Raw genomic sequence first — 26,692 nt, 5'->3', positions numbered from 1 at the left:
CCCAGGTCCAGACTGAACCCAGGGCCCCACTGCTGGAAGCAGCCATGCTAACCACTGCGCCACTATGCATCCCAAGGATGAACTAACCAATTTAAATTTTGTTTAGGAAATTTAGGACACTTCTGTTGGATTAGAAAAATGTGGACTTTGGAAAAGCTTTGTTTTATACAGTAGCTTTGTAGACAAAATAAATTACTTCACATCCGCACCTCAAGCAGAATGCTGTTGAAACATTAAATCTGTGAAGTAATTGAGCCAATCTAGGATCTAGAATGTAAGCAGAACACACGTGTCTAAAATATAAACAGCAAAAACAAGAAGAGGGGAAGGTCTTTCTTAGGGAGCAAAACAGAGGGGTTTTTTTTAAGATGAAAGGCCCACACTGAGAATTAACAGTGGATATGATTATTTGGAAATAAGCTTAAATGCAGAACAAAGGTGTTTTTAAACTTTCATAGTAATACTTAATACTAAACCCCTTAGCTTATTTCTTTCGTTTGTTTGCTCCAATCCGCAGTTCATCTGGCACCCCAGTGACTTGCAGTTTCTGCCTTTTTTGCACAGAGTGACCTCCGAGCATGCCAACCCTCTTTAATATATTCTTTGCGCAGTCAAGATGTGAACACACACCTGTTTGACAGCTGCCAATTAGTCTCTAACTGCACAGCTGGAACCTCGTTACCTAGGCAACCAGCAGTGCTTTAAGACTGTCGCACTCTAGATGGGCAGTTTGAGTTTAATGGTCTAAAAATTATTTTCCTTGGTTGAGCTGAGTCAACAGCAAATATGAATATTAAAGTATGCAAATACCCACAGTTTAAAATAGCCCATCAAAGGTTTTTACTTGTCTTTTTTTTTTAAAGGATCTAATCATATTGCAATGTAACATAGGCAAGTGTCTGAAATCAGAAGCTATGAAAAAACAATACATTTAAATTGCTTAGTTAGAGCACACATATATAACTGTTTGCTCCTGACCTTTCACCAGGAATTATGTTATCAGAGTCATGCATTACTTACAGTAGCTTAGACCCCTTTTAAACGTAGTGCATACCATAATTAAACAGTAACACTTTGAAAATTGATTTGTTAGCACAGGAAAGCCAGAATGGATAGTTCAAAGGATCAGATATTGTTCCAATACAATGACATTGTCACTATTACACATTTTAGGTGCTGAATCACTTTGTTTTTCTACTATGTCTCTGGACCGCTTTGTATGTTTGTACGTATGAAGTCCAAAGGTGACCTTTACTTTCCATCCTCATGTGACAAAAGTTTGTCTGGACTGTCCTCTCTTGTTCTGACTGTGATGGGTGATGATCTTCCACATATCCTTCTGTAACATCTCAGCTTTTAACTATATATCTGACTATTCTGTTTGCCTTTTTATGTGTCAAACATAAAAACCTACAGTGTAAGTCTTTTCATTTGTAGTTTAAACTACAGTGTAAACCTTTAAACTCAGGTTTCCTATCTTATATTTACATTTCATGATGTTTTTCCACTTGCATGTAACACTGCACATCTACAGTATATTAAATCCCATCTGTTGTCCATGCAACTAATCTTGAACTTCTTAATGTGTTGCCTTGAACATGATGACATACTGATTGTGATGGAGCTTTGAAGAGCCAGGTACAGCACTAGGGTACAATTACAGAAAAGGGTCAAAGCAGATGAGTGTGATCGGCAAGCTTTCATAAAAATAATGCATCAATTCACACAGATCCCCACTTGAGCAGTTAACTGTGTTTGTCTAATAGGCTACTGTAATATCCTAATGAAATACTGTATTAGTGAATGGTGTGTCCTTTAGGAGTAAACTACTGCACATCCATCCTAAGCAGAATCGGTAGAATGGTTCCAGCCTATATAGTCTATGCATAAAGTTGCAGACAATGGCATTAAGTGAAATTCAGGTACCACAGGGCAGGCAGGATACTCCCTGGATGGGATGCCATTCCATCACAGGGTACACCGTAACAAAAAACACCCACAATTACATCAGGGTGAATTTTTCCCAGAAGCCAATTAACTTACCAGTACAGTATATCTGTGGATTGTGGGTAGAAATCGGAGTACCCGGAGGAAAGCCACATGATCACGGGCACCCTGGAAATTTCCATGGCCCTAGAAATGTGAGACGGCAATACTAGTCACTGTGCCACCATGCTGCCCCAATTTCTAGTTATTCTTTATTTAATTTTTGAATTACTCTTACTTCTTTCAAATATTCTACGGCAGCAGATATCAGATACAGCTGTTTTTCAATAAAGGTTCTCTGAGCTTTTTTATTAACAGTGCATGAGAATGAAGCAAAAGTTCTAAGAAAGACCTTTTCATTTCTGTATGAACCATGGCCCAAAGATCAAATCTCTGATTCAGTACATGCAAGAAAGAAAGAAAAAAACACAAGACAGTGCTCCAGAGAGATGGCAGAAAAAACTGCAGTGAACAAGAATGACAATGTGATAAATGCCTTTTAATGGCACAGGATGTACTTTCCTTGTTGCTTTTAAAGATACTGTACAGTATAGATAATACTTTATTAATCCCGTAGGGAAATTGATGACATACAGTATGTGATAATTTGCATGTTTGTGAGAGGTGAAGCTCACTTAGATAGTCTACTGCAGTTAGAACTTGCCTGAGACCAAGTGAAGGACAGACAAAACAGTTTGCTAAAATGGTTTGAGGAAAGGAGAAAACAAAGCCAATCATTTCTTGGACTTGTCCCCCATTCATCTGAAAGTGCTTATATGCAAATACTCAGACTCACTCTTGCTTTCCCTGTGTAGACACTGTATTGACATGAAGATTTTATGTTCTAAGTTTATGACAAACTTGGGTCGTCAAAATACTAAGTCACTGGAGCATTAAGATACGATCTCTAATCTCTCTCATGATATCAGAATCTAGCATAGTCAAAATTGTGGGAGGAAAACAAAGAAATTAAGTACAGAAGTACAAAACAACAGAACATTCATTCCACATCCCAGGAGGGGGATAAAGAATGCAGACAAATTCAAAGAAAAGATTAAACTTCGTACTCCACATATGAAGACCCACGCTCCCTTCCCTCCAGATTAGCTTGGGGGGTTATGCCTCATTGGTCAACCTGATTAAGTTTCAGGGTCAGTGGTTATCTATGAAGACATTTGGCAGGTGCTTGTGTTTTCTCATTGAACAACTCTCCGTGTTGAAAAAATCAAGCTTGGGTTAAGTAGGTCAGCTAGAAAAGAGATATGGCATGCTGATTACTAGGAACAATTTACTGGGGCTGTGTAGTCTTGTGTAATTTACCTCTTACTAAAACTAAATTGATTTATTATGCTTTTTATGTCTTCTGCCATCGGATATTTAGTGGTTTATCCTTCAGGTTTGACTTGAGTGGGCTTAGTATAATAAGGTAGATTATGAAAAACAAAAGATGCCATTATTTGCCAGAAAATGTGTTATGATTATTGTGTTTTTTGATACTGCTTAGGTAGTTGCAGATATAGATTTAAGAACACAGGAAATTTAAGATATACTATGCCCAGACATATATTAAAATCTGTTTTCTTTTGTTGTTTATTTATATTTCAATAAACAGGTGTGTGTTATCATTTAAAAGAAGAAAAGTTTTTTTTTCTCAGGAGACAAACTGCTCATCCAACTCAATTACTCAGAAGTGGCCTGTTTTCCTGGAGGGAATATAGACTCTAAATAGGACTTTTATAAAACCAATGTCATTAGCAATCCCTAAACCTCTGAGAAAAATCTTTAAGAATACCGGCAGGAAACAAATCTTACCATCATCTGTTATCAAAAACTCCTTATTAGTACTTATGATAGCAGATGGGTTATGATAATCTAACCCAATGCCATCTGTGGATTTAGTAAATGTATACGCTTAAAAAATTAAACCGATACATTTCTAAGCATATAAGTAATCAGTAACTTTACTCACACATCAGTAACAGATTTTGAGGGATGTGCAAATAAATCCCACTGCCCCAATTAAATCTTTCTAATTATGTAAATTAGAGTGTCACCAACTTTATCACTTTTCACTGGAAAGTAAATTGTGTGCAGATTAAGTGTTTTCAGATTAATGTTTGACTGACATCACAAAAATGCCTTTAGTTTTCAACTCAGTAATATTTCCAAACAGAAAAATGTTGATCATAATCAAAATCAAGAGAAACCATTACAGTAAGACCATGGGATTTACTGTACAAATAAATTGTTTTATTTCAAATATTGGTTGAAGATTCCAATTACTATTCTGGGGATATAGGTGAATTTAACAGGTTAAAGTCAAAATATCAATCACCTATTATTTTTTATATTTAACTCTATTTGACTACAGCAGTGACAACTTGACCATATGGAGGAGATTGGTCCTATCCTAAAAATGGGATCCCACAACCACTGTTGTCAACAGAAACTTAATTTTAAGCTTTTAAGAAATAAAAAATAGCATATTAAGTCTTTATCAATCCATATGCAGAGCCAATACACATCTAAAAACCACTGGCCAAGTGTTTTTCTTCCACGGTCTGTTATTTTATGCTGATCTGCAGAACTGCCTTCTGCTCAAAAAAGAGTGACAGGAAGAGAATTCAACTGTGAAGTCAGATCTCATTAGTACTTCTCTGAGGTAGCAGAGGCACCAGTGTCTTGAGCATGTGCTCGTTTTCACTTGATGAAGAGTGGGTCTTAAAACAGACATTTGACAGAGGTGCAGCTTACTAAAAGACAAATATTTCTCTAAAAACCAAAACTCATGAGCCAATACAGTTTAAATTATCACATGCAATGCACGCTGGATGTTGTAGATGAAGATCACGGCTCACTACACCCTCTTAGAGATGTATTCAGGATGTACCCCATACTTGCATACAGATGTATCAGGAGTTTTTTTACAGAAACTGAAAGTTCATCTACAGTTGGTGACATTTTGCTGGGTCAAAAAAATTCCGTACGCATGTGGTATCGAGAGTTTGTTTTAGTCTAAAAAAAGTTCTCTCTTGGTCTCTGGTAGGTCATTTCCCTAGCAAAATGACGAGTTCACAATACATTAGATAACAGAATTTTATCGAAAATATTTATTGTAAACAATGGACAGGTATCACAGCCTAGAATCAATTAATTTTCAGATCACATTCCACTACCGTTATGGACAGGGTCCTATTTTACCCTTTAGGCATGCTCTGTCAGTGACCTGATAGGCATCCTTTCCTTTCTCATGAGGTTTAGACATGTTCAGCGTGCCTCTTTCAATCACTGCTCAGACATGACCTTCTAGAAATCCATCAGAGCTAACTGGTGTCTTGAGGTTTGTGTGACATTACATATACTGTGAATGGGCACAAAACAAAGCTGCACCTGTTAAGCAGAGATGTCATTGAGGCCCAATAATCTTAGGAATTTGGCCCAATAATGTGAATAACCTTCTCATTTTAAAGCAATCAGGGTTGTGTTTGACTCGGGCTGGCAGTATACAACTAAAATATATGTTTAAGTGGTTGTGATTTAAAGCAACCAGCATGGCTGATAGCCTAGTTTGCCTTGGGGTATTTATTCTGATGGCCGAAGTCCAGGCCTGGAAATAAGTACTCTTCTCAAATTTAGATAATGCAATTTGTGGTCTCTGGGCAGTTCATAGCAATGTTTATATTATACAATAAGGGAATGCTGAGTGACAGCAACATGCAGTGAATTACAAAGGAGAGCGATTAAAGCAACACTGATATAACAAAAATAATATCTCAGTGCTTTTGATTTTTTTTTTACCAATCTTAATTTGTTTTCCATTTAATGGAAGACAACACTGAGGAGCAAAGTCATGCTGGGTTTTGAGTGATGCCTTTTTTATTTTTTTCCCCAAGATGGAAGTAAACACACAGTAATTGCAAAAGTAAACTAGGTAGAAAATACTTCATTTCAGTACATTCTTCTAAGGCCAGACCTTACTGTTTAAATGCTATTCTCTGCTTTCATTCATACAATGGGCCTGTCACAGCTATTGCAAACTAAGGATTTTAAAAATGTATTATTTAATTTGTATTTTACTCTTGCAATGACTATAGCATATACTATATACATATACACTGTATATGTGTTTGTATACATAAATTATTTTTTTTAGAAATTGTATCTCAGTTTTTATTGAAACTTATGAATAGAAAAGAAATAAGCAATATTGAGTGTTATCACCCAAAGCTTTAAATACGTTGTCAAACATTTTCCAATTACAACTGTTTTTAACCATTCATTCCCCAAACATCTTTTTATACCTTGTGAGATGAACTGTGAGATAAACTGTGAGATCTAAAAAGACGGGTGGCACAATTGTTGCAGTAGCATCATTGCCCCGCAGTGCTGAGGCCCTTGGTGTGCTTTCTGCAAGGAGTTTGTTTATTGTGCTTTCTGCAAGGAGTTTGTTTATTCTCCCTTAGTTTCCTCCCAGTGCTCTGCTTTCCTCCTACAGTCCAAAACCGTACTGGTCTGGTGGGTTAATTGGCATCTGCAAAAATTGGCCAAAAATTAAGAACAATATTTCTTGATAACTACATACTGTACAGTACCAAGCTGGCTTTTCTGGGTATAGCAAAGGACATGCATTATAACGATCAATTTTCTGTATTTATTTTACAGAAAGGACAGGTATGTGCTGTATACATTCAGTATGGCCTCTTCTGATTGGGTACTTCAGGATGTGGCTGAGATGGCAGCTTGTATCTGGTGTCCAATCATATACTGTCTGCCCCTGCCCCCTGTTCCCTACAGGATTTCTTGTCGCTTGACGGCCTGGAGTTAGGATTAAACTTAACTGAAAAAAACAAGAGCATCATGTCTTGTTCCAGCACAAGAGAAACGGATGTTGTAATTAGGTCTGCCTTATTGTATACCGGGTATTGATCTGAATGAAAAAATGTGTTTTCCACATAGGCACTGTAGTTTTCAAGAATTATGACTCTTCATTTTCAGATTTTCTCATTTCATTTAAGCCTAGTAGTGGTTTAGAGTGGTCTTGTCCTTCGATTTTAACGAAGGAGGCACATTGGCGCAGTGGTTAGAATTTGTGCCTCATCATGCTGGGGCCTGGACTTAATTCCTGGGCTGGTATCTGTCATATGCATGGAGTTTGTATGTTCTCACGGATTTGCATGGGTTTCTCCAAGTGTCCCAGTTTCCCCCCTACAGTCCAAAGACATACCGGTAGGTTAATTGGCTTGTGGGAAATTGGCCCTGATGTGAGCGTGTGTGTCTGTCTGCATGTGCCCAGCAATGGGCTGGTATCTCACCCAAGGTGTATCCATCGCTTGCCCCTACGACCCTGGATGGGATTAAGCAGTTAGAAAATGGTTGGATTTTAATGAGCCCGAACTTTTTCAAAACTACCTTCACCTTCATGTCCACCACTTCACCCTGTATGATTCCATACAGTATGTATAGAGGTCTCCTATCAGATATAAATTTGCTGTATTTTTTGGTCTTGTGTGGGTCAGGGTCTTGTTTATGCCATTATTGGTTCATGTTTAGGAATTATAGAGCTGTTCTTTGGATTTTAACAGTTTACAATTACCTTGTCAGCCATCTGTTAAAGAATTAAGAGGGAGAAAAATGCCTGATGTTTCCAAACCAGAATGTGGGAAAACACGACAGATATTGTCTGTATTACTGTAGCTGTAACACAGACAGTGGAACTGTCACAGCTGTTCAAATCTCTCTTCCTAAGAGAACAATGGCTAGAGCCTCACCTTTCATTGAATCAGTTACTGTTTTCAAAATATAATAAAATTACACATTCAACATGGACTATGTACTGTACTGTACAGTATGTGGACTGTGTACTGTATGTGTGTTCTGTGGTTATGTCCACTTAAGGGTTCAAGACGCTCCATAATCTGTTTAAATTATGACAAATTACTGAAGTTGGATGCTGTGTTTTAATTGCATAAACACCAGAGGAAATGGACAGGAACACATGGCCATCAGAAGGACAATTCCCAGAACATTTGTAAATTATTTAGAGTATTTATTGTCATTTAGAGAATAATTCTTTAACTTTTAAATGTTTTACACAGAGAAATCATTTGTGCCGACCGATCGCTTTCTGCATGGTGTCTTTTTCCTTAAATGAAACATTACTGGAAAAACTGAAGTGATGATAGATGTGGTTTATATACAGTATACAGAACATCAAATACTCGTATAACACACTAACAGCATAACATAAACAAAGCAAATACTGAGGAAGTCTTTTCCAAGGCAGGTTGTGCTTCACCTGAATAAAGTCATTTTATACTTCCATGTGCACAGGGATTATTAACTGGGCAAATAACTGCTTCTTCTTTTAAATAAGGTTCCTGAAAAAGAGTACAGCATAATTTCTGTGTATAGCAAGCCAGCTTTTCTGGGTAAAGCAAAGGACATGAGTTATAACGATAATTTCTCTGTAATTATTTTTCAGAAAGAACAGGTATTTTATCTGAAATAAATTGCAGGCACTTTTGCTTTCCCCCAGTGGTCTCATATGGGAATTCACAATCCCATAGCTACCTTTTTAAATTCCTACAATACACAGTATAACCAACCTAGTACTGGTAGAGAGGAAAACATCATTTTAAAATAAAAGCAGTGTTCCAAACCATGCATTTTAGTCCCATTTAGTCCCACTGCAAGACGATGAGCTTGACAGACAAGTACAAATAAGATTAGACTACTATAAATGTGTTGTAGGAGGTGATTATGAAGAGTGGGCAGTAGTTTCACAATGATAGACTGCTAAATGTGACTAACAGAAAAACTATAGCATGTGCCCCTGTGATTGCTAATGGGGGTATCTGTATGAAATTGTATGAAAAAGTTGTATGAAGGTAATGTGTCCATTTTGTATTTTTCATTACATTTTTTATATTAAGAAATTCGTTATTTTAGATCTGTCAATACTCAGCATTTGGATGTAGTTTAAGTGAAAGTGCAGAGTTTTCTGTTGGTGTACACATTTCCTCTGGAATGTGACTTTCTCTCATGTTTTTCAAAACCTGATTTAAAAAACTTTTTTATTTGAGTATTTGAGGGCTTAAATAACACCAATACTCTATTGTGTGTGTATATCTGTTGTTTGCTGTTTCAATAATGTGCAATAAGGCAGGGATGCTTAAGTATGTAAAATGCACCATCTGAAATACAGTTACTGTAGTTGGCAAGTGTACCAGCAGAAAATACTTCCTCCTGTTTCACTCCATGTTTAAAAGTATGTCTTTCTTTGCCTTTATTGAAGCAATGTGGAATGTGTTTTTCACATTTGTGCTACCTATGATTTTGCTTTAATTGTTGTTTTAATGTTGTAGTTATTGTATTCACTGGAGCAGAATGTAGTTTCTCTTTTTAATTCCAGTGATGTAAAATCAGAAAGAATTAAAATGATAGAAATGTTAGATGTGATTGGTCTTAGATGACGCAATTAACCCAGGTCCTATTTCTATAAATAGAATCCTGAACAGTGGTTGAAAAGTCCATTATTTCTTTTCATGAGACATTTTAATGTTCATGGGAAAATACACCACTGGTGAGCATTGCTGCTTCACAGCACTGGGGCCCCAGTTTCAATTCTGGACCTAGAGTACTTTCTGCCTCTGTGAAGTTTGTACAATATGTTCTCCTCGTATTCACAGAGGTTTCCTCCAGGTGTTCAGAGACACACTGGTAGGTTAATTGGTTTCTGGGAAAATTGGCCCTGGTGGGAGTGTGTGCATATCTGAGTATATGTGTTCCCTGTGTTGGACTTGTGTCCCAACCACGGTGTACCCTGCTTTGTACACATTGCTTGCTATGGGACACTATGTGCTGAAGAAAAAACAGGCTTAAGAGTAAAAAACATAGGGTAATAATAAGAAGAGTTACCTCAGAGTGAAGTGAGCTCATTAGTGGAGTACCACAGAGATCTGCTGTTGAACTGCTGCTCTTCTTAATTTAAATCAATCATCTGGTATGGTCGGTAAACTTGTCAAATTTTATAAATATATGTCAAATATGATAAAAATAGTAGTAGTTGCAAATACTGTAACTGTTACATGAACAATAAAAGAGGCTTTAAGCAAAACTGACAGACATCGAGTGAAATTTAATGTTGATGCATGCAGGAAGACAGTCCTTCAATTTCAAATATCAAATGGGTTATTTTTAGCTGGAAGAAGCAATATACAGTATGAGAAAAACCTTGTATGCGTTATGTGTTTTTAAAACTCTTCAATTTCTTCAACTAGAAAGTGTAGGGGAGCAATAAAAATGTCAATAAAATGGAATGATGAATGTCTGAAATGCAAATACAGGGAAGTCACATCAAAGTGAAACAATGCATTAGTTAGTCCTGACTAACTTTGGTCATCATGTCTGGAAGAAACATATTGCAGTAACAAGGGATTACACCTGACAAATGTATGAACTAAAAGGCATGTCGCACTCATACAGTCTAAAGGAACTGAATCTTTTGTGTTTTAAATAGAGCAGATTATGTGGGAACATGTTTCAGGTATTCCAAATCCTTAAATGCATTGAACAGTTCAACTCAGGGGATTTCTTTGGTTTTAGCAGCAACAGTAGAAGGATCCAGTGGCAAGTGAAAATTAGATTTAGGAGCATGTGAGGCAGGAAACAGGCGACACTTCTTTAAATACAGCAGAGGATCATGGGAGTCTGGGAGCAATGCTCTTGAAGTCGACTCCATGGGACCCATTCAGACAATGGGTAGAAGGAATTCCTGAATCATGAAACTACAAGCAGGCGAGCCAGGAAGATGGGCAAATAGCCCACCCTGTTTTTTTGTATCTCTTTTTACTACGTTTTTATGTTTGTGAAATGTTAATGCTGAGTTAGCAACTTCAGTCATAAACCATTACATCACTGTCCCATCCAAAAATACCTGGAGTTTAATATGATGAACTTGAAAGTGTCCTCTGTTTACTTCTTAGTTTCCAAGAAATATAATGAAAAAAAGTTTCTAGTGGATTCAATGCAGAAAACCTTCTGCAGAGATACCTTTTGATTGTAAATTTATTTTTTTCTGTCTGACCCCAATTCACTTGGTTACTATAGAAATGTCCCTGGGTAGTAAACAAACCAGCTGAAGAAAACAGCCAAACCTTTGAAACAAACCAAAGAAAAATAAATCCTGGTGTTGTTAAATGATCTTTCATACAGTACATTGTATTTCATGTTAACAATGACAATGTGTTTTAAACATTGAGAAAGCATTAATTAGGAGTTGAACATGTACTGAACAAACAAAACAAAAGTTAGGTACTGGCAATGTGAGAATTTTACAGTCTTAGGCAAACATTTTTATCTTTAGATTGTTATTTGTATTATTATGCTATTGGTACTATTGCATTGCTTGTTGAGGGAATACCATTCCTTTGACATCCCCAAAATACTAATTCCAACATCCATTTTTTCAACCATTCATGTCTTTTCCTTTTCAACTCAATACTGTAATTAACTTTGGTGGAGTATAAAATTGGGAAAAAAAAGCAACACGTAAAAGCACAGAGCAAGCTGTAAGCACAGAGTTAAGTAGAGGAAGAAGCAGAGTAAGTTTTCAGAGTTCAGCATATTAAACTCCAGAGATTTTGGATAGGGCAGTGATAGGGCATGGTGTACTGATGAGGTTGCTAATTAAGTAATCAAAACCTTTCAGGTTCAGGAGCTTTGTGAGGGAAAAAGTCAAAGTTTGGACTGAATTTCATTGGATTTTCTGCTTTGTACTGAACTTGGTATTAGACTACCAGTAGATGGCTCTCTCTCCTCTAGGCCTGAAATTTCAGATTAATAGTGTACCTAACCATGATGATGTTCTCAAAGAACATGGTACACAGTAAGTTACATTTACAAGGCAGAATACAATAATTAAAATTATAATTGTATTTATAATTACAATTATCACTTGCTCTTTGACCAATTCATACCTAGAAACCAGGATAAGCTCTAACTTGAGAAGTCATGGTATGTGGCTCTAATTTAATTAACTACCCTCACTAACTAGTTCGCTTGACTGAAGTTGATTTACTTTATGAGGAGTTTAGATCTTGATCTCGTTTGCTATTGTGGTAAAAATAAAATACTATGGGTAATATTATCTCTATAACCCTAATAATTCCCCCCCATCTTTCCCGTTCAACCTCCAGGGGGGTGTGGATAAACCAAAACTGAGGCAGAGAAGGCTACCTAGTTTTTGAAGTACAGGTACAACTTTCAGAGAATTATAGTATGGAGAACTAAGTGCTAAAAAGGATGAAACTCCAGTAACTTAGATAATTCTTTCTTTCCTGAAAAACTGGATGATAATACTTGAGTTAAGAACATTCCTTCCACCTTTTCTGAAAGATACTGCACATTTTGACAACTACTTATGCTTACTATGATATAAACAGAGGATTGTGCATCAAATTACTGTTCCTTGTTTCTTTAGCATCAAATTTGCACTACAATTGCCTAGGCTCATAGTATTAAGCAAAACCATTTTCCCTTCCCTCTGTTATATTTGGGACTCTCCTAAACACAGACTGAACACCCTTCCCTCCCAGTTGGTTTTATAAGCCTGTTAATTAGGCCATAGGAGTGGCCAGATCCATGCAGAGACTTTTCCTCATGTGGAATCTCACTCCCTCTGACTGTCAATTACTCATTCAGACCAGCTGCGCCTCATTCTGCAGGTTTTCCCAATTAACATGTGGTCACCACAGTTGTGTTTTCTCTAATATTGACCATGTGTTCTAATATTGGGTTTTATTTTGATTTATTTTATTGCTGTTACTGATTTTTATATTTTCCATTATACTGTATCATTTTTCATGTATTATGAAAAATATGAAATGGTACAGTTTGCACATCTTTTTACTAAATTTCTCTCTACACAAATATCAAAGTCAACAATGCAAATGAATGGAAAAATTTGAAATGGTTGCAGAGCCAACATTGGTGAAGTTTATATGTACTGTATAATACTGTAGATGCAGGTTCAATGGTCATGAGCATTTCAAAATTACTTCATCCTCATGAGCAGTTTGTTTCTGAAACAATGGTGTCATTATACTGTTTTATACTGTGCATTTTTATGATGCTGTAGCAGCTGCTTGGACTTAGCTGGTCTTTGCACATTTTTTGTAGATCGATGTACTGTCCTTTAAAAAAAATGATAATCTCTTTACAATCACTATCAGGAACAGGTGCTTCTGTAAGACAAGATTGAGCTGGTACAGCATTAATTTCATGACCTTTAGTATTTGGAGGAAAACATATGAATTAAAAATCTGACAATGTAATATTATAAAAATATATATTTTAATGTACAAATGAACAAAAGGTGTAGTTCGCTATAATACTACAGTTAAATTTTAGTCAGCATGTTCAATGTCTGAATATAGAAGAATGAATCCTGATAAGGTCTGACCTACACAAACATGCATAGTAAGGTTTGTCAATGTTAATTATCCTGAAAATGTAACACAGCTACAGTATTATTTGCACAAACTGGAGTACAAAGATACTGAATGCACTGAATTTTTCTCTTTTGCCCTTTTGAAATACTTCTGTTCCATTTATTTCATTTAGCTCACCACTAATTTTTAGGCTCAAACTCATTTGGAAGGGCATATCTCTATCCTTGCATTGGCAGGCATCCAAATTGTGTTGCTGGCAGCAGGCCATATTAAGTGCCCTCTTAAGTAAATTTACTTCTACTTTTCTGACCTTTGCTACCCTTCATACTAACTTACCTGTGGCCCTGAACATTTTGTAAGTCACTTTCAGCCTTGCCTTTGTTCTCTCAGATGTCCTTATTATGGTTTTAATGTCATCTTTCCCTTTCCCTCCTGGCATGCTTCTAGGCTTATTGTTCATTACTTCAGGATTGCAAATATTTTTTCACATCGTTAATCTCTCATCTGTCTTAATCATGTTCAGGCCTGCATTTTCACATATCTCTTTCTTGGCTCCAGTGGTGGACATAACGAGCTGGTATCCTTGGATTCAAAGCTTGTGATCTTATATTCATGCATTTTTCATCTTACTGCATTTTACACCTCAAGAACTATAATATGGACCCCAGCAATAGCCCTTGACATTCTGGTAATTAGTTGTGCCCTGTATTTCAAGGTGTCCTACTTACCACCCAGTATGTGACATCCCACAACCAGTTGGAATCCTAGTCAGCATGGTCGTTTCTACTCTGCCATCTATGCATCATGCTTTGAATTGACTTCATGCATGTTTATCCTGTCTCCCACAGCTTTGACACTTTCTTATTCCTGATATCATCTCAACCAGTGATCGCTGATTTCCTGGCAGTCACATCTTACCCTTGCAACCTATTGTGTCCTGCTCAGATCCACAGTATCTGGCAGCTCCTCTAACCAGCTGGTACCCAAGCTAGCAATTTGGCAGTTTTCTAAAGCTTACACACTCACCATTGTTTTTCACTGAGTAGATTTTTTAATCAAATGATTTGTTTCTACCTTGTTAATGTCAGCAATTCATTTGACAAGTTCCTCAATGATTTAGGAACTGTATCTCCATTCACAATCTCCAAGAGTCTTAAGATAACGTCTACCTTAGGGTATTTAAAATTTATCATTGATGAAATGTGGTTCTGCTTAATGTTTTTGGGGGATTCTGATGCTTTTTACATATGGCCATTTCCTTAGACAAATAGTTTAAACAGTATCTCAGATTTCTCCCTCACTAATTTGCTCAAGGCTTTTTACTGTAGGGACAAACTGGTGTGAACACTGAATGTAATATGGACTTAAAGCATATCCCACATTTAATGGGAGTAAAAAAGATTTGGGGCACGTTTCATAGAATTTTGTGCTGTATGTTCCCAGCAGAGCCTCTACAGAGTGAATTTTCCAAGAGACACTATACATTATCAGTCCTCTTTGAATATACAGTACATCATATAAACATATATCATTATTTGAAATATATATGCATAAAAAATGGTGACTATTTCTGCAAGACAGTGTTGCAGAACAATACAAAACTAGCAGATCTGCAGAATCTGCAGAAATAAGCTGAAATCTTTAAAAATGACAGCAACCAACCTCTTCCAGCTTTGTGTTTTTATCCATATTTTTCTCATCTAAGACAATATTTCAAAGTCCCTTTTAAGAGGAAGGGAAAAGTGCTTTCATTCAAAACTGTTTCCCCAAGTAATGTCTTCAAACGGGTGAATGATTTCTGAACTAGACCTTAAACGTTTCTCAGTGGCAGTCCTTTATTTTGCAGCAGAAATTGCTGTTGCTCAATTAGTTGGGGGAAGGAGTTTCTTTTGAAGCCTAAAGCCTTGTTTTCCTAACTTGGTCATGTGCCACATGAGACATGTTATGTCACACCACATCTGTCCCCCACCGCTCTCTCAATAACCATCACTGTCAGTTATTAATTTGCTGCACATCTGAAGATGTTCAATCCTTCTGTATAGTCTGAACTGCCTGATGGGGATTATTCTGATATTCCAACTCTACCAAGAAAATGGCTGGCTTTAAATCAGAACTGTAAACAAGCATCAATAAGAGCTTGCAGCCACACTTTGAGACATGAGTCTCATAAATAGAATGGTGGTACAATAAACTAAACCTTTTAATATTATTGAATTCAAGTAAAGTCTGGTTTATATTGACCATTGAATTACTGCTAGAATGCAAAATTGAAAGTCATTTTTGGCTAGCTAGACATCTTTGTTGAAATTATAACAAAAGGCATGTTTGTGGGCACATACACTTACATATACTGTACTGTATACAGTATATGCAGTAGGAAGACTGAGAATTGTACAAGAGGAAACAGATATATTTTAAAAAACTGAACTTAGATCTGCATTTGTGAATAGACTTAAATATTGAATGGCTTACTTCCAGTCACGATACTTCAAAATTACGACAGTTGTCATAAACCTCTATTAACTGGCAAATAAAAAATGCTGTTACTGTAGCAGATTGGGTGACTATAAATTTGAAAATAATCTTCAATTCTCTATTTAAAGTCCTGTTGTAAAAGCATTCCAAGAAGTCATTGTAAAGTTCTGCAAGACCCATTGCAACAGCAAACATGGATAACAATGTTCAGGTGGGTAGCTGCATCAGCATTCGTAGGCTGCAAAGGATCAAGTAAAAGGTTTATTCCCTGCTGTAAAGAGAAGAAAGAAAACACAACGTTTCAGCTGTGGAGCCTTCTTCGGGTTTGAGAAAGGCAGGGCAGACAGCAAAGATTAAATAGCACAGAAGAACAAAAGCTGGGCGAGTGGAGGAGGCCGAGCAGGCGAGAGGCAGAGAGGCCACTCAGGTGGTGCTAAGTGGAGAGAGATGAAGAGAGGGGTGAAGTCAAAACCTGCATGAGAATAGGAAAGATTACACGAAAGCAAGTCTGTCATTGAGAGAAGGGGGATGGTATGAACCACGTTATGGATAGTTTTGTTTTCTGATGTCTTTCTGCTACTCGAAGAAGGCTCCACGGCCGAAACATTGCGTTTTCTTTCTTCTCCTTTCAGAATGGAATAAACCTATTACTTGTTCCAATTGATAACAATGTCGTGTTTGCTCTTCAACAATTCAAATCATGAAAGAGGGGTGCTAGTAGTGTGTACATGTCTGTGTGTGGCCTGCGATGGACTAGTGTCCCATTCAGGGTGTGCCCTGCCTTTCGCTCGTTGCTTGCTGAGATAAGCTCCAACTCCCCCGCGACCCTGAACTACAGTTAGAAAATAGATGGATGGATATTTAATAAGTGCTTTTTTATATATTTATGGCTAGGATACCTTTGCAAAATGTGCCTGTCAACATGGAGCTTCTAGCAGCTCCATACAAAAAGAGTCAGAGTCAAAGTAATTCATTGATTCATCGCCTACCTGCGAGTCCAGGAGCGACTCAACGGCATAGGCTTCACTACGGTGTCCTGACCGTCTGGGTCCAGGACTGGGAGCATCTGGTCCCGTTACCCCCCTTTAATTCCCCCGACCCTTCGCTGGATCCTGCTCTAGCTTTTAACTCTGTTTGCCTGTGTCTGGATGGATCTCCAGGCTTTGGACATTGGATCATTCTTGGATTTGCAACGGAATCCCTTGGACTTGTTTGCCTCGGACACAACCCCCTGAACACCAGCGCACCTTGAACACACCCCCCAGTTTTCCTTCTAGCCCCTTTGCATGCTTTTTCCCCGTGTTTTCCTCACTCCTCCCCGAATTGTGCTGTCTGCATAGGGTCCTGAAAGAACGCTTTGTGACAAGAAGGTGCTCTTCATTGCTGAAGAGAGAGATCAACTTCCAAATTTAATCCAACTGACCATAGACCACAGTTATTATGGACTAATAAACTTTTTCTATGCGGGCACACAAAAACGGATTTTATCTTTTCTTTTCAATTTAAAAAAATAACTTATATTCAATTATTTCATTGTGCTTTAAAAAATGTGGTCAGTTTCCATGTAGTCACTTTTTTTATTTTTAGAGCACGAAACAAGCCTGTAATTCAAGTGCTTGCCATGCAAAATCCATTTCACATGGTCAAGAAGCATGCAGAATAATATCCTCTTCAGTTTCTAAATGGTAAAATTTACACAACATGTCTTGCAAAATTATTCTGTCATCTGCTTAACACCTTTAGCATTGGTGTTAGTTATAATATTAAATGCTAACAGCTGTAGCAGTGGGGTAACATGGCTATAATGATGAATAACATTAAGGAGATTTGTTATAAATCATCCAAGGCTGTTCCATTGATAGGAGTAAAGCTTATTAAAAGTTGAGAGCAACGGTTTTCACTTTCTGAGAAATCCGTTCAGTTTTCTATGTTGATCACCAGCTAACACTTGACCCTGCGTGTGGCAGCTATTCACATCTTTACATACTGTACTGTAGCAGAAACTCTGCACAGCTTCAGTAACTATTGTAGATACCCTGTCTACATATTTTCGTATTGTGTTATTTTACATACTGTATGCCTTTGTGAAATTATTCATGAGGAATGATACAGAGTGAAGGAATGATGGAATGGTGCCATTCCTTGTAATAGGGACTATAGCTATTAGTGACATACTGTTTTGTCTTGGAAGAGATCAGGGTAGGAAAGCACCTTTAAAGGAAAACCCTGCTGTCTGTGCTTTTTAGCTATTGAAACCAACATCCTCTCTATCCTTAAAATAAAGTGAAAATGGGCTTTTGGTTCCTGGGTTTTGTTTTGCTGCTGCTATGAGTTGTGATATCTGTGTAATACATCAATAACTCATATGCTGTCTATATCTCGCAGCTCTGTATTTTTTCCTTTATGCGAGAATAATAAGATTATTGAGATAGTTTTTGTTTTTTCATCTAAAAAGGTCAGAGTTGTCATTGATATGCCTGAACCATACAGTATGTACAGTAGATTTTATTTCTTGTGAACACAAACATCGTATGTTTGACTTTTCTCATAACTCACTGCTGATAATGACTTCCATAGAAACAGTGCAGATGCTATATTATAGTTTGTGTGAGATTGTGAAATTATTCAACCTTATACTGTATGTACAGATGCAGCCATTCAAAGTGAGCGGTACAAACCCGTATCTCTGGCAAATCATTACGTCATAGTGCGTCATAATGCGTCATACGATATGTGATTGGCTGGCCAAAATGACCGACAGGGGCACTCGTGGTGCGTTGGTTGGTCGTGGAAAGATTTAATCATTTAATCTCTTTACTGTGCACGTTTAAATCCGCTTAGTATTGAATATTTATATGGAATTTTACCACAATAGGGAAATGTTAGTAGCTGAGCATAAAAAGAATAAGATCATAATGCATCTAAAGGTCATAAACTATATTAATTTAGGAACATAAACATATTATGTAAACTGTATATTGCTGGTCTTAAAACACTTAAAAGCACTGGTCTTAAAACAATTTATTTGGACATGAGTGTTTTTCTAATTTTTGGTAATGTTTGGAGATGTTAACTGCCCCATTGGAATGTCATTGAGACCAAGATGCATTAATTGTTAATTGATTTCCATGTTTGCTTCTTAGTTATATTTACAATATGTAGCACCCTAGTGGGTACACAAAATAAACACGAAGTACACGTTGAACATAACTCCCTTTGCAACAGATGGGCAGAGGGAGCTTCAAATGAACACAGCAAAACAATTGTTGAAAAAATAAAACAGAATAAAATAATGGCTAGAATCAAATAAAAACATTCAAAACATATAAAGAAGTGCAATAAAGTAAAATAAATAAACCAAAAGGTAAGGCATAAAATAATAAACTCACAAGAAATCAGTTATGTTCAAACACTTGTTAAAACACAGAAATATAAAAAAATGGCTTTTCATCTGAATATTACATTTCTATTCTCCGACCTGGTCTATAAACCAAGAGAAATAAAAAATAGAAGTGTTGTATAAGAAAGCACTCTTTGAACCTACTCAAACCAAAAAATTACAGGATTACAGATCAGTACTAAAATGGCCAATCTACATTAGAAAAATGTAATGGTGTATATGTATTCTCTTATATTCAAGGTTTCCTCTACAGGTCAGCCTAACATACTGTATGAAGCAACTTACCTTTTCACCATTGCACTGAAATGGCGTAATGAGATGTCTGCAATTACTCATAAAAATGATAGAAAAGAAAAGCAAGCTTGCTCTTTGCACCGATGATTACCTTTTTTGCACCATTTGAAAAAAGGAGTCTTGTTTTCCAGAGTAGAAGAATATACAGTATTCTGTACAGTACAGTATGCACCTGTACAGTAGCTATACTACAGTATACTGTACATTACCTAAATACAGTAAAAATAATATTACTAAAAGTACCAGCATTAAACTGCCTTAGCATACAGTACTTGGGATTTGGTAACATTTGTTGCTCTTTTTAAAATAATGGAAATAAGGGGAATTGTTATGCAATATGCAATATTAATTAAGCACCTTACAGGATTACCAAGCCTAATGTGAAGATGAGTCATATGGAAAATGCACTAATAGCTACCATGATTTTTTTTAAAAACTATGTTGTGTTGTCCTTGCTAGAGATTTTTTTATTTTTGGTTTATCTGCAAATTGTGTAAAGAAACCAAGGAATACGCAGTGGTAAAAGAGAACCAAAATTAATAAATGAAGAAAAGGTTTTTGCATGAGGACCCTTAGGGAAAGTGTCTGAGCTTTTTTTTCCCCCCTCATCTCATAAATGAAAATTCTGTCTGACATAAGGACACAAACAAAACTCCCTAAAGGTTTTCAGAAAATTTTCCTCTACTGATGGCTTTTTCTCAGCAGTGAAGGGTGGAGAGATAAGGAATATAAACCTACATGAATGAAAGTAATACTGTATACAAAGATCTTTCTGATTGGTGTATGTGGAAACCTTTAAATGATTTTTCATTGAGTCAAGCTGTTTTTTTTGGCTTGCATGTTTTCTGTTTTCAAGAGAGCAGAAAATGGGATTTACACCCCAGCTGTATTTGTTTCCTCTTACCGGGATTGAAAATTAATGGAGGCAGAGTATGGCTTTTGATGTGAATCCACTCTGCAATTTTCTCAAATCACCTCCGCAACTTTGCCTCATACCACCCTCTGCCTTCTCTTGTCTCTCTCTTTATCTCCCTAAAGGCTGGTTATCTGTGGCTATGGCTCTATTTTGCAGCTGCACAATCGAAATAATTTATGTGGCTAAAACTGGCAAGAAATTAAAATGCTGAGAGCACAGTCAGAAACTCACTGGCTGCATAGCTTTCTCTCCTTCTCTTCCCTTTCGCCCGTCTCTGATACTAGCACACACACACTTTCTCTCCCTTTGTGAGGGCATAACAATGCATTGAGTAGCAGCAGCTGAACTGAAGGTTGTTTTTTTTAAGCCACATATTAGACAAGCATCTGAGGAGGCAGTGCTTACTGCCTCTGTGCTGAGTGGGCCAGCAGGAGGATGCAACAGCAGGGGGTTAGCTCATAGAGAGACCACAGTGATACATTTTATTTTAGGAGTCAGGAGGCAAAGAAAAGTGACAGAAAAGGACAAGTTGTTCTATTTATTTTTTTGTCTGTGGCATATAGATTCCAGCAGGCTAAAAAGGGAGGAAAAGAAAAATAAAGAAATGGAAGCTGTCTGAAAAGAGAAATTGTGGGACCAATGGCTTGAAAGGGTTGGAATATATAATAAAACAGCCACAGGCAGTGCCTTCCTGGCAGGAGCATCTTGCTTGTCCTTGTTGCACAACTAGCTTCTTCTGCCTTCCCTCAGGGCTGCCAGGGGGGGTGCCAGGCTTTCTGTGGGGGATACTGGAACTGGAGAGAAGGGGAACAGACAATTAGGGAGGGGGAGAGCAAGAGAGGGTGTCATCCAGAGGAGCAGAGACATGAGAGGGGCTGGAAAAAGATGCAGTGGGGCAGGACTACTGTCGGCATGGTAACGACTCAAGCTTCCTCTGGAGCAGCCGCCACTCTGGTCCTGCCAGCGCTGAACGAAAAAGCAAGTTGAAGCCAGCGGAGGCACTTTGGACTGAAAGCAGTGAAGCTTGGAAATGACATGAGCAGGAAATGTAGAAGAAAAGGGATAAAAAAGGCTCCGTTAACAGTTGCTGTTTCTTTCTCATTTTTTTACTTCCTAAAAAATCAAGCTATGAGACTTTTTTTTCTTCCTTACTGATTCCATCTGTGTAGCTTCTGTCACATTGCGTCTGCAATACAGGAATCATCCAAGCAGCAGCAACAGCGGCAGTATCTAGAGTGTGTACTTATGCGTATATAATTGGAAAGGTTTGCTTACACTGAGCAGGCAGTACACTATGTCAGCGAAAGGAGACCAGAAGGACTAAACTGTAAGATGTTTGGTCATCTGTGGAAGCAGGAAGAAAGTATGTTCCTCAGCAGAGATGCATAAGGAAAATTTTCTGATTACAGACTCTGCTGTTTCTGATACTGAAAGTTTGCTGCAAGCTACGCTTGGCACCTAGTTTTGAATACACGTGTTGGGGCATTTTTTCTTTGTTTGCCACGCGGTGCTTCATGTGGGGCCCCAACTTGCAGTCTTTGCTGGGAGATGTCTTTTCTACTGCTCTAGTGACGCTGTGGGGAGCCATGACATCAGAGGGGTTGCAAGAGAGGAGACCTCCCAGCGGCCACAAAAAGTCACCCAAGAAGGAGAGGAGAAAACCCCCAAGAGGAGTTAAACAACTGACACTGGCCTTCATCACTCAGACCAGGCTGCACGGGATCAAATACATCTACTCCCGAAGTTTGTCTTTCCAGCATCGTGCCCTCTGGTTCTTGGCTTTCTGCACCTCGCTGGGCTTTCTTCTTTCCTGGTCTTCAAATCGTTTTCTCTATTGGCTTTCGTTTCCCACGCACACGAAGTTCCACATGGAATGGGCGAAGGAACTGCCGTTCCCCGCCATTACCATTTGCAACAACAACCCTATACGCTTCTACAAGTTGACTAAGAGTGACCTGTACTTTGCCGGTCACTGGCTCGGCCTTTTACTGGCCAACAGAACGGCAAGGCCCATCATTCTGGAGCTCCTTCGGGATGACCACCAAAAATGGTTCCAGAAGTTGTCAGATTTCCATCTCTTCCTCCCTCCCCGCAATTTCGAGGGCACCAATCTGGAATTTATGGATCGTCTAGGGCACCAGTTGGATGATATGTTGCTTTCCTGTAAATACCGAGGGGAGATATGTGGACCACAAAACTTCTCATCTGTGAGTTGATTATGTGTTGTTTTTTTCAATATTATAATGCAGCATTAAAGCTTTGTCCTGCTCTGTGATGCAAATGATAAAAAGGAAATTTATAGAAATAAACATTAACAAGTGAAAATCAACTGTAGGTAAGGTACATAAGACAAACTTCTAACTATTGCTCTTCTAATTTAATTTTAATTTGTGGCATTGCCATTTGTTTTTCAAACAAAGTACTGCAATGCTTTGTGTTTGTCATGTTTTAAGGTTTTTCAAAGTAGCCTTTCAACATTAATTATTTAGAGTGCGATACTTCTATATTGTTACTAATTGTTTGTTACTAAATATAATTAAGGGCACTGCACATAATCACTCTCAGTTTCATAACTGAATTGAAATGCAGTGTGAAAGAAAATATAAATGTGATATTGATGATATGTTCTGAAACTTGGTTTGTTCATCAGTCTTAAAATGCAATTTTAGACTGTAGACTAAGGAGACAATGTACTGGTGCTGGAAGAATAGGAAATTAAAAGATGACCAAAATCAACCCAGTGCTCAATTCACAGGAATATAACCTAATCATACAAATTTGCACTTTAAAAAATATTTTTGCTGGAAGTGTGATATGGACATTATATTTTCATAGTTGTTGGTTTAAAATGCAATTAGTAATACTACTACTAGTAGCAGTACTTTCATTGTAAGTATTTGGAGTAACTCATATTTTCAGTAGGGTCTACAGGTATTTACTTGTCCTGTTCAAATCTGTAATTCAACAGTAGATTCCACAGCAAACATCATCACTCTGTCCCCAGGACAGTTAATTCAGTCCTAAGAAGTGTAATGTACTGGTTCTTCCAGAGCACAATTTTCATTAAAAGCACAATTGTGTGTGTGACAAAGAAAGTCAGATGCACAAAAGAGATGTGAGACATCTGCCAAATGTGTGACTGTTTGTGAAGTGCTTTCTTGTTAAACCATTTTCAATTTTTCTGATATAGTATACAGTAGTATACAGCACAATCCCTTACATACTATTTTAGATTCTTTATACAGATTTTAGCTTGTTTCATTTCCTTCTGCACAGTTTCTGATTAAAAAAATGAAGAGAACTGTACCTTATTCACTGAAATATATATTAATTATTCCTTCATTCTCGTCTTGTCATTGTGTAAACACATTTAACTCATGCAATGAACAAATTTCTTTCCATTCATGATCACTATTCATGCACTTAAACATTTCACAGCTATTTTAAATTCAAAATGTTATTTTCAAATTAATACCCTGTATAAAAACTAACAAAGCTTGTTGCAAAGTTCTAACTCCAAAGTACTCAAACTGTACTCTGGAAAAAATAAAATTATTTCATCCTTCCTTGGTTATATTCAGCCTTGTATAACAATTATACCTGTAATTAACATATGGAATCTAGTCCTTTTTCATTTTACTTTTTCAAGGTATTTTCTATTATATTCTAATGTCTTAGTTCATAGTCTGAAGAAAAATATTTCAAATCATAATTAGTGATTTGGAGTATAACATACCATGAATGGTGCTAAATCAAATAATTATGAATATAGTCAATTGGGTGACAGAGTGGCACAGTGGTTTTGCTGCCTCACAGTCCTGAGGTCCTTGGTCCTTGTGTTTGTGAGGGTTTCCTCCCACAGTCCAAAAACATACTTGGTCAATCTGCTCAGGTGTGAGGGTGTGCATGTTTGTGTCTGTGTATGTCCTGCAATGGACTGGGCTCCTGTCCAGGATGTGTCCTGTCTTGCTCCTGCTGCTTGTTGGGATAGGCTTCGGCTCCCCCATGATCCAGTATCCTGACGCAACTGAATTTTGTCAAAAAGCAAAGAACAAAAGCATGATCTGTAAGTTACAAAATATTTGTTTGGTGCTCAACTGTAGGTTCCAGAAATCTGATGCTTTAGCATAGGGGACCATGTGACGTTACACATGTCATTCCACCAATTCCACAAATCAGACAGAAATACATTATAGACACCCTGTTGAGATTGGTTAGCGAAGTTGTGTGCCTAACTATGAGGTGCTCATCTCAGAGCAACACAAAAGCTTCTACAAAGGAAATGGGAGGAAGAAATCTGTGTCCTGCAATTAAAACATTAAACATGAGTACATCTAATAAACACGTTAACAACAGTATTAGCTGCTTTGTTAGAACTGGAGAAAAAAGGACATTTTAATTATCATTAGAAATGTTCTTCTTTTCTTTCTTGCAGCTCATGTGAGTGGGTTGCTGACAAAGGTGGGTTTTGACAGGCTTAATACAGTGCAAAGAAACCCTTTGAACTACAGAGGTATTGAGAGAGGACCAATGCAAAAAGCATGCTAATGAATGGCAGACATGCTGGCTTGGAAATGCTGGCTAGCACCCTCCACAGAATTTATCATCTGGAAAAGGCAGCTAGCTGTATGCCTCCATAAAAGATCAATTGATCACATTTTACATTATACTGTCTTTCCATAGCAAGCACAAATTTAAAGTACCTTGGAGAGAGTGACTTCACTTCAGAGCAGAGGTAGTAAACATTGGGCCATTTGAATCAACTGCAATGAAGCTTTTTTGGCAACCAACATTAATTATGTTAGCGATAATTGGTAGAACCCTTAAGACCACAGCTTTTTCTAGGGAGTGCCATAGCTAACTACTAGCCCTCTGCAGAGCATACTGTACAATACTGTAGGATAAGTACACTCTGTCCTCATCCCTCCCATCCTGGTACGAGTGTGATAATAGTATGCCCTGATGATCGGCAACTAATAATTCAAAACTGGGAGTAAATAATTGACTATTTTGAAAAGTATACAGCTTTCTCATAAACATTGGCAACTCTGATTGTTTTCAGTTTTAAAAGCCGCCTTTCTAAGGAATCTGAAATAAAGTGTCAAATGAGGTCTTTAAAGACTTCATTCTCAATCAATCATGTTTTAAAGACTTCATTACGTCTAAAATGCACAGTGATCATGAAGTGTAATGGGAAAATAAGCCTTGCAGACAGGAAGATAGTCACTCTTCTTAAGAAGAATAAAGTTTTTTTTTTCCCCATGAGTACCATACAAAAGAATCTAAATGAAAAATTCAATTTCAATCTGCAAACCCTTGTTAATTTTCTTTTTGCCCTATACACTATATGAGATTTCAACTATCACGTACTGTGTTTTTGGTCTTTCTCACATAGTCATTGCACAGGCATTAAATGCACTTTCCGATAGGGTTAAAACTTCCCTACTCTTTATTTGGTACTTTATAACTATGATAAATGTTTTGACAAGATGGCTCTCAGAAAATGTCATTGAAAAAAACATTTATTTTCACATTCATTGTTTCACTGTTGTCTTAATGATACTGTACCTCTTGTATTTACCATAGCTGAATTTTATTTCTGAGAGAAACAAGTTTGCAAATTCAGCTGTAAACATTTTTAAATACAATAGAAGCATTTTTATCCTGGAAATGAATAGGCTACATCTAAGTGCCAAGTCACAGTGACTAATTCAGCCCAATATAAGTGGTGAAGATGTACATTACACAAACTATTTAGCTTTCTCTCATCAATTTTTAAAACACAAATTTTATCTTCTTATTTTCACAAATTGTGAATGAAAACACAGAGAAATAACCGCCTTTAATGATTACTGTCACTAAATATTAATTTATCATTACTTGATCTGGGTAATTTCTGTCGAAGAAATGTGTTTTGCTCTAACAGATTTCTCTGAATATTTATTCTTCGGTCTTTTATCTGAAAATGAATTAACATTCATTTACATGCTGTTCTTCTGTGAGAGCCTTCAATTGTCTTTTTTTATGTTTTTCAATAACAAGGCAGCCAATAAGATTGTTTTGCTGTTTATCAGGATTGTGACATTAGTGTGGCTTTAATGGTCTGAGTATTTCATTTTAAATTTGTTACTGAAGAAATTAGCCTATTGATCTCTAATCTTGCATTTTAGT

At 37.2% G+C, this 26,692-nt stretch overlaps 1 protein-coding gene across 2 annotated transcripts in view; it reads left to right on the top strand.

The window, feature by feature from the left end:
- The window catches only part of asic2 (acid sensing ion channel subunit 2), a 357,270-nt gene that overhangs the window by 222,348 nt on the left and 108,230 nt on the right, over nt 1-26,692 (top strand). Inside the window, exon 1 of one of the 2 annotated variants that reach the window (XM_088623079.1) lies at nt 20,865-22,728. The exons of the other annotated variant lie outside the window; for it this stretch is intronic. Coding sequence (XP_088479205.1) covers nt 22,036-22,728 — 693 coding nt within the window. The 5' untranslated portion in view covers nt 20,865-22,035. Of the gene's footprint in view, nt 1-20,864; nt 22,729-26,692 lie in introns of those variants that run through there. 2 annotated transcript variants of the gene reach the window in all.

The sequence above is a fragment of the Lepisosteus platostomus genome, chromosome 28 (assembly GCF_059453375.1).
Source record: "Lepisosteus platostomus isolate fLepPlt1 chromosome 28, fLepPlt1.hap1, whole genome shotgun sequence".
Lineage (NCBI taxonomy): Eukaryota > Metazoa > Chordata > Actinopteri > Semionotiformes > Lepisosteidae > Lepisosteus > Lepisosteus platostomus.
This window is presented reverse-complemented; position numbering and strand designations above follow the sequence as displayed.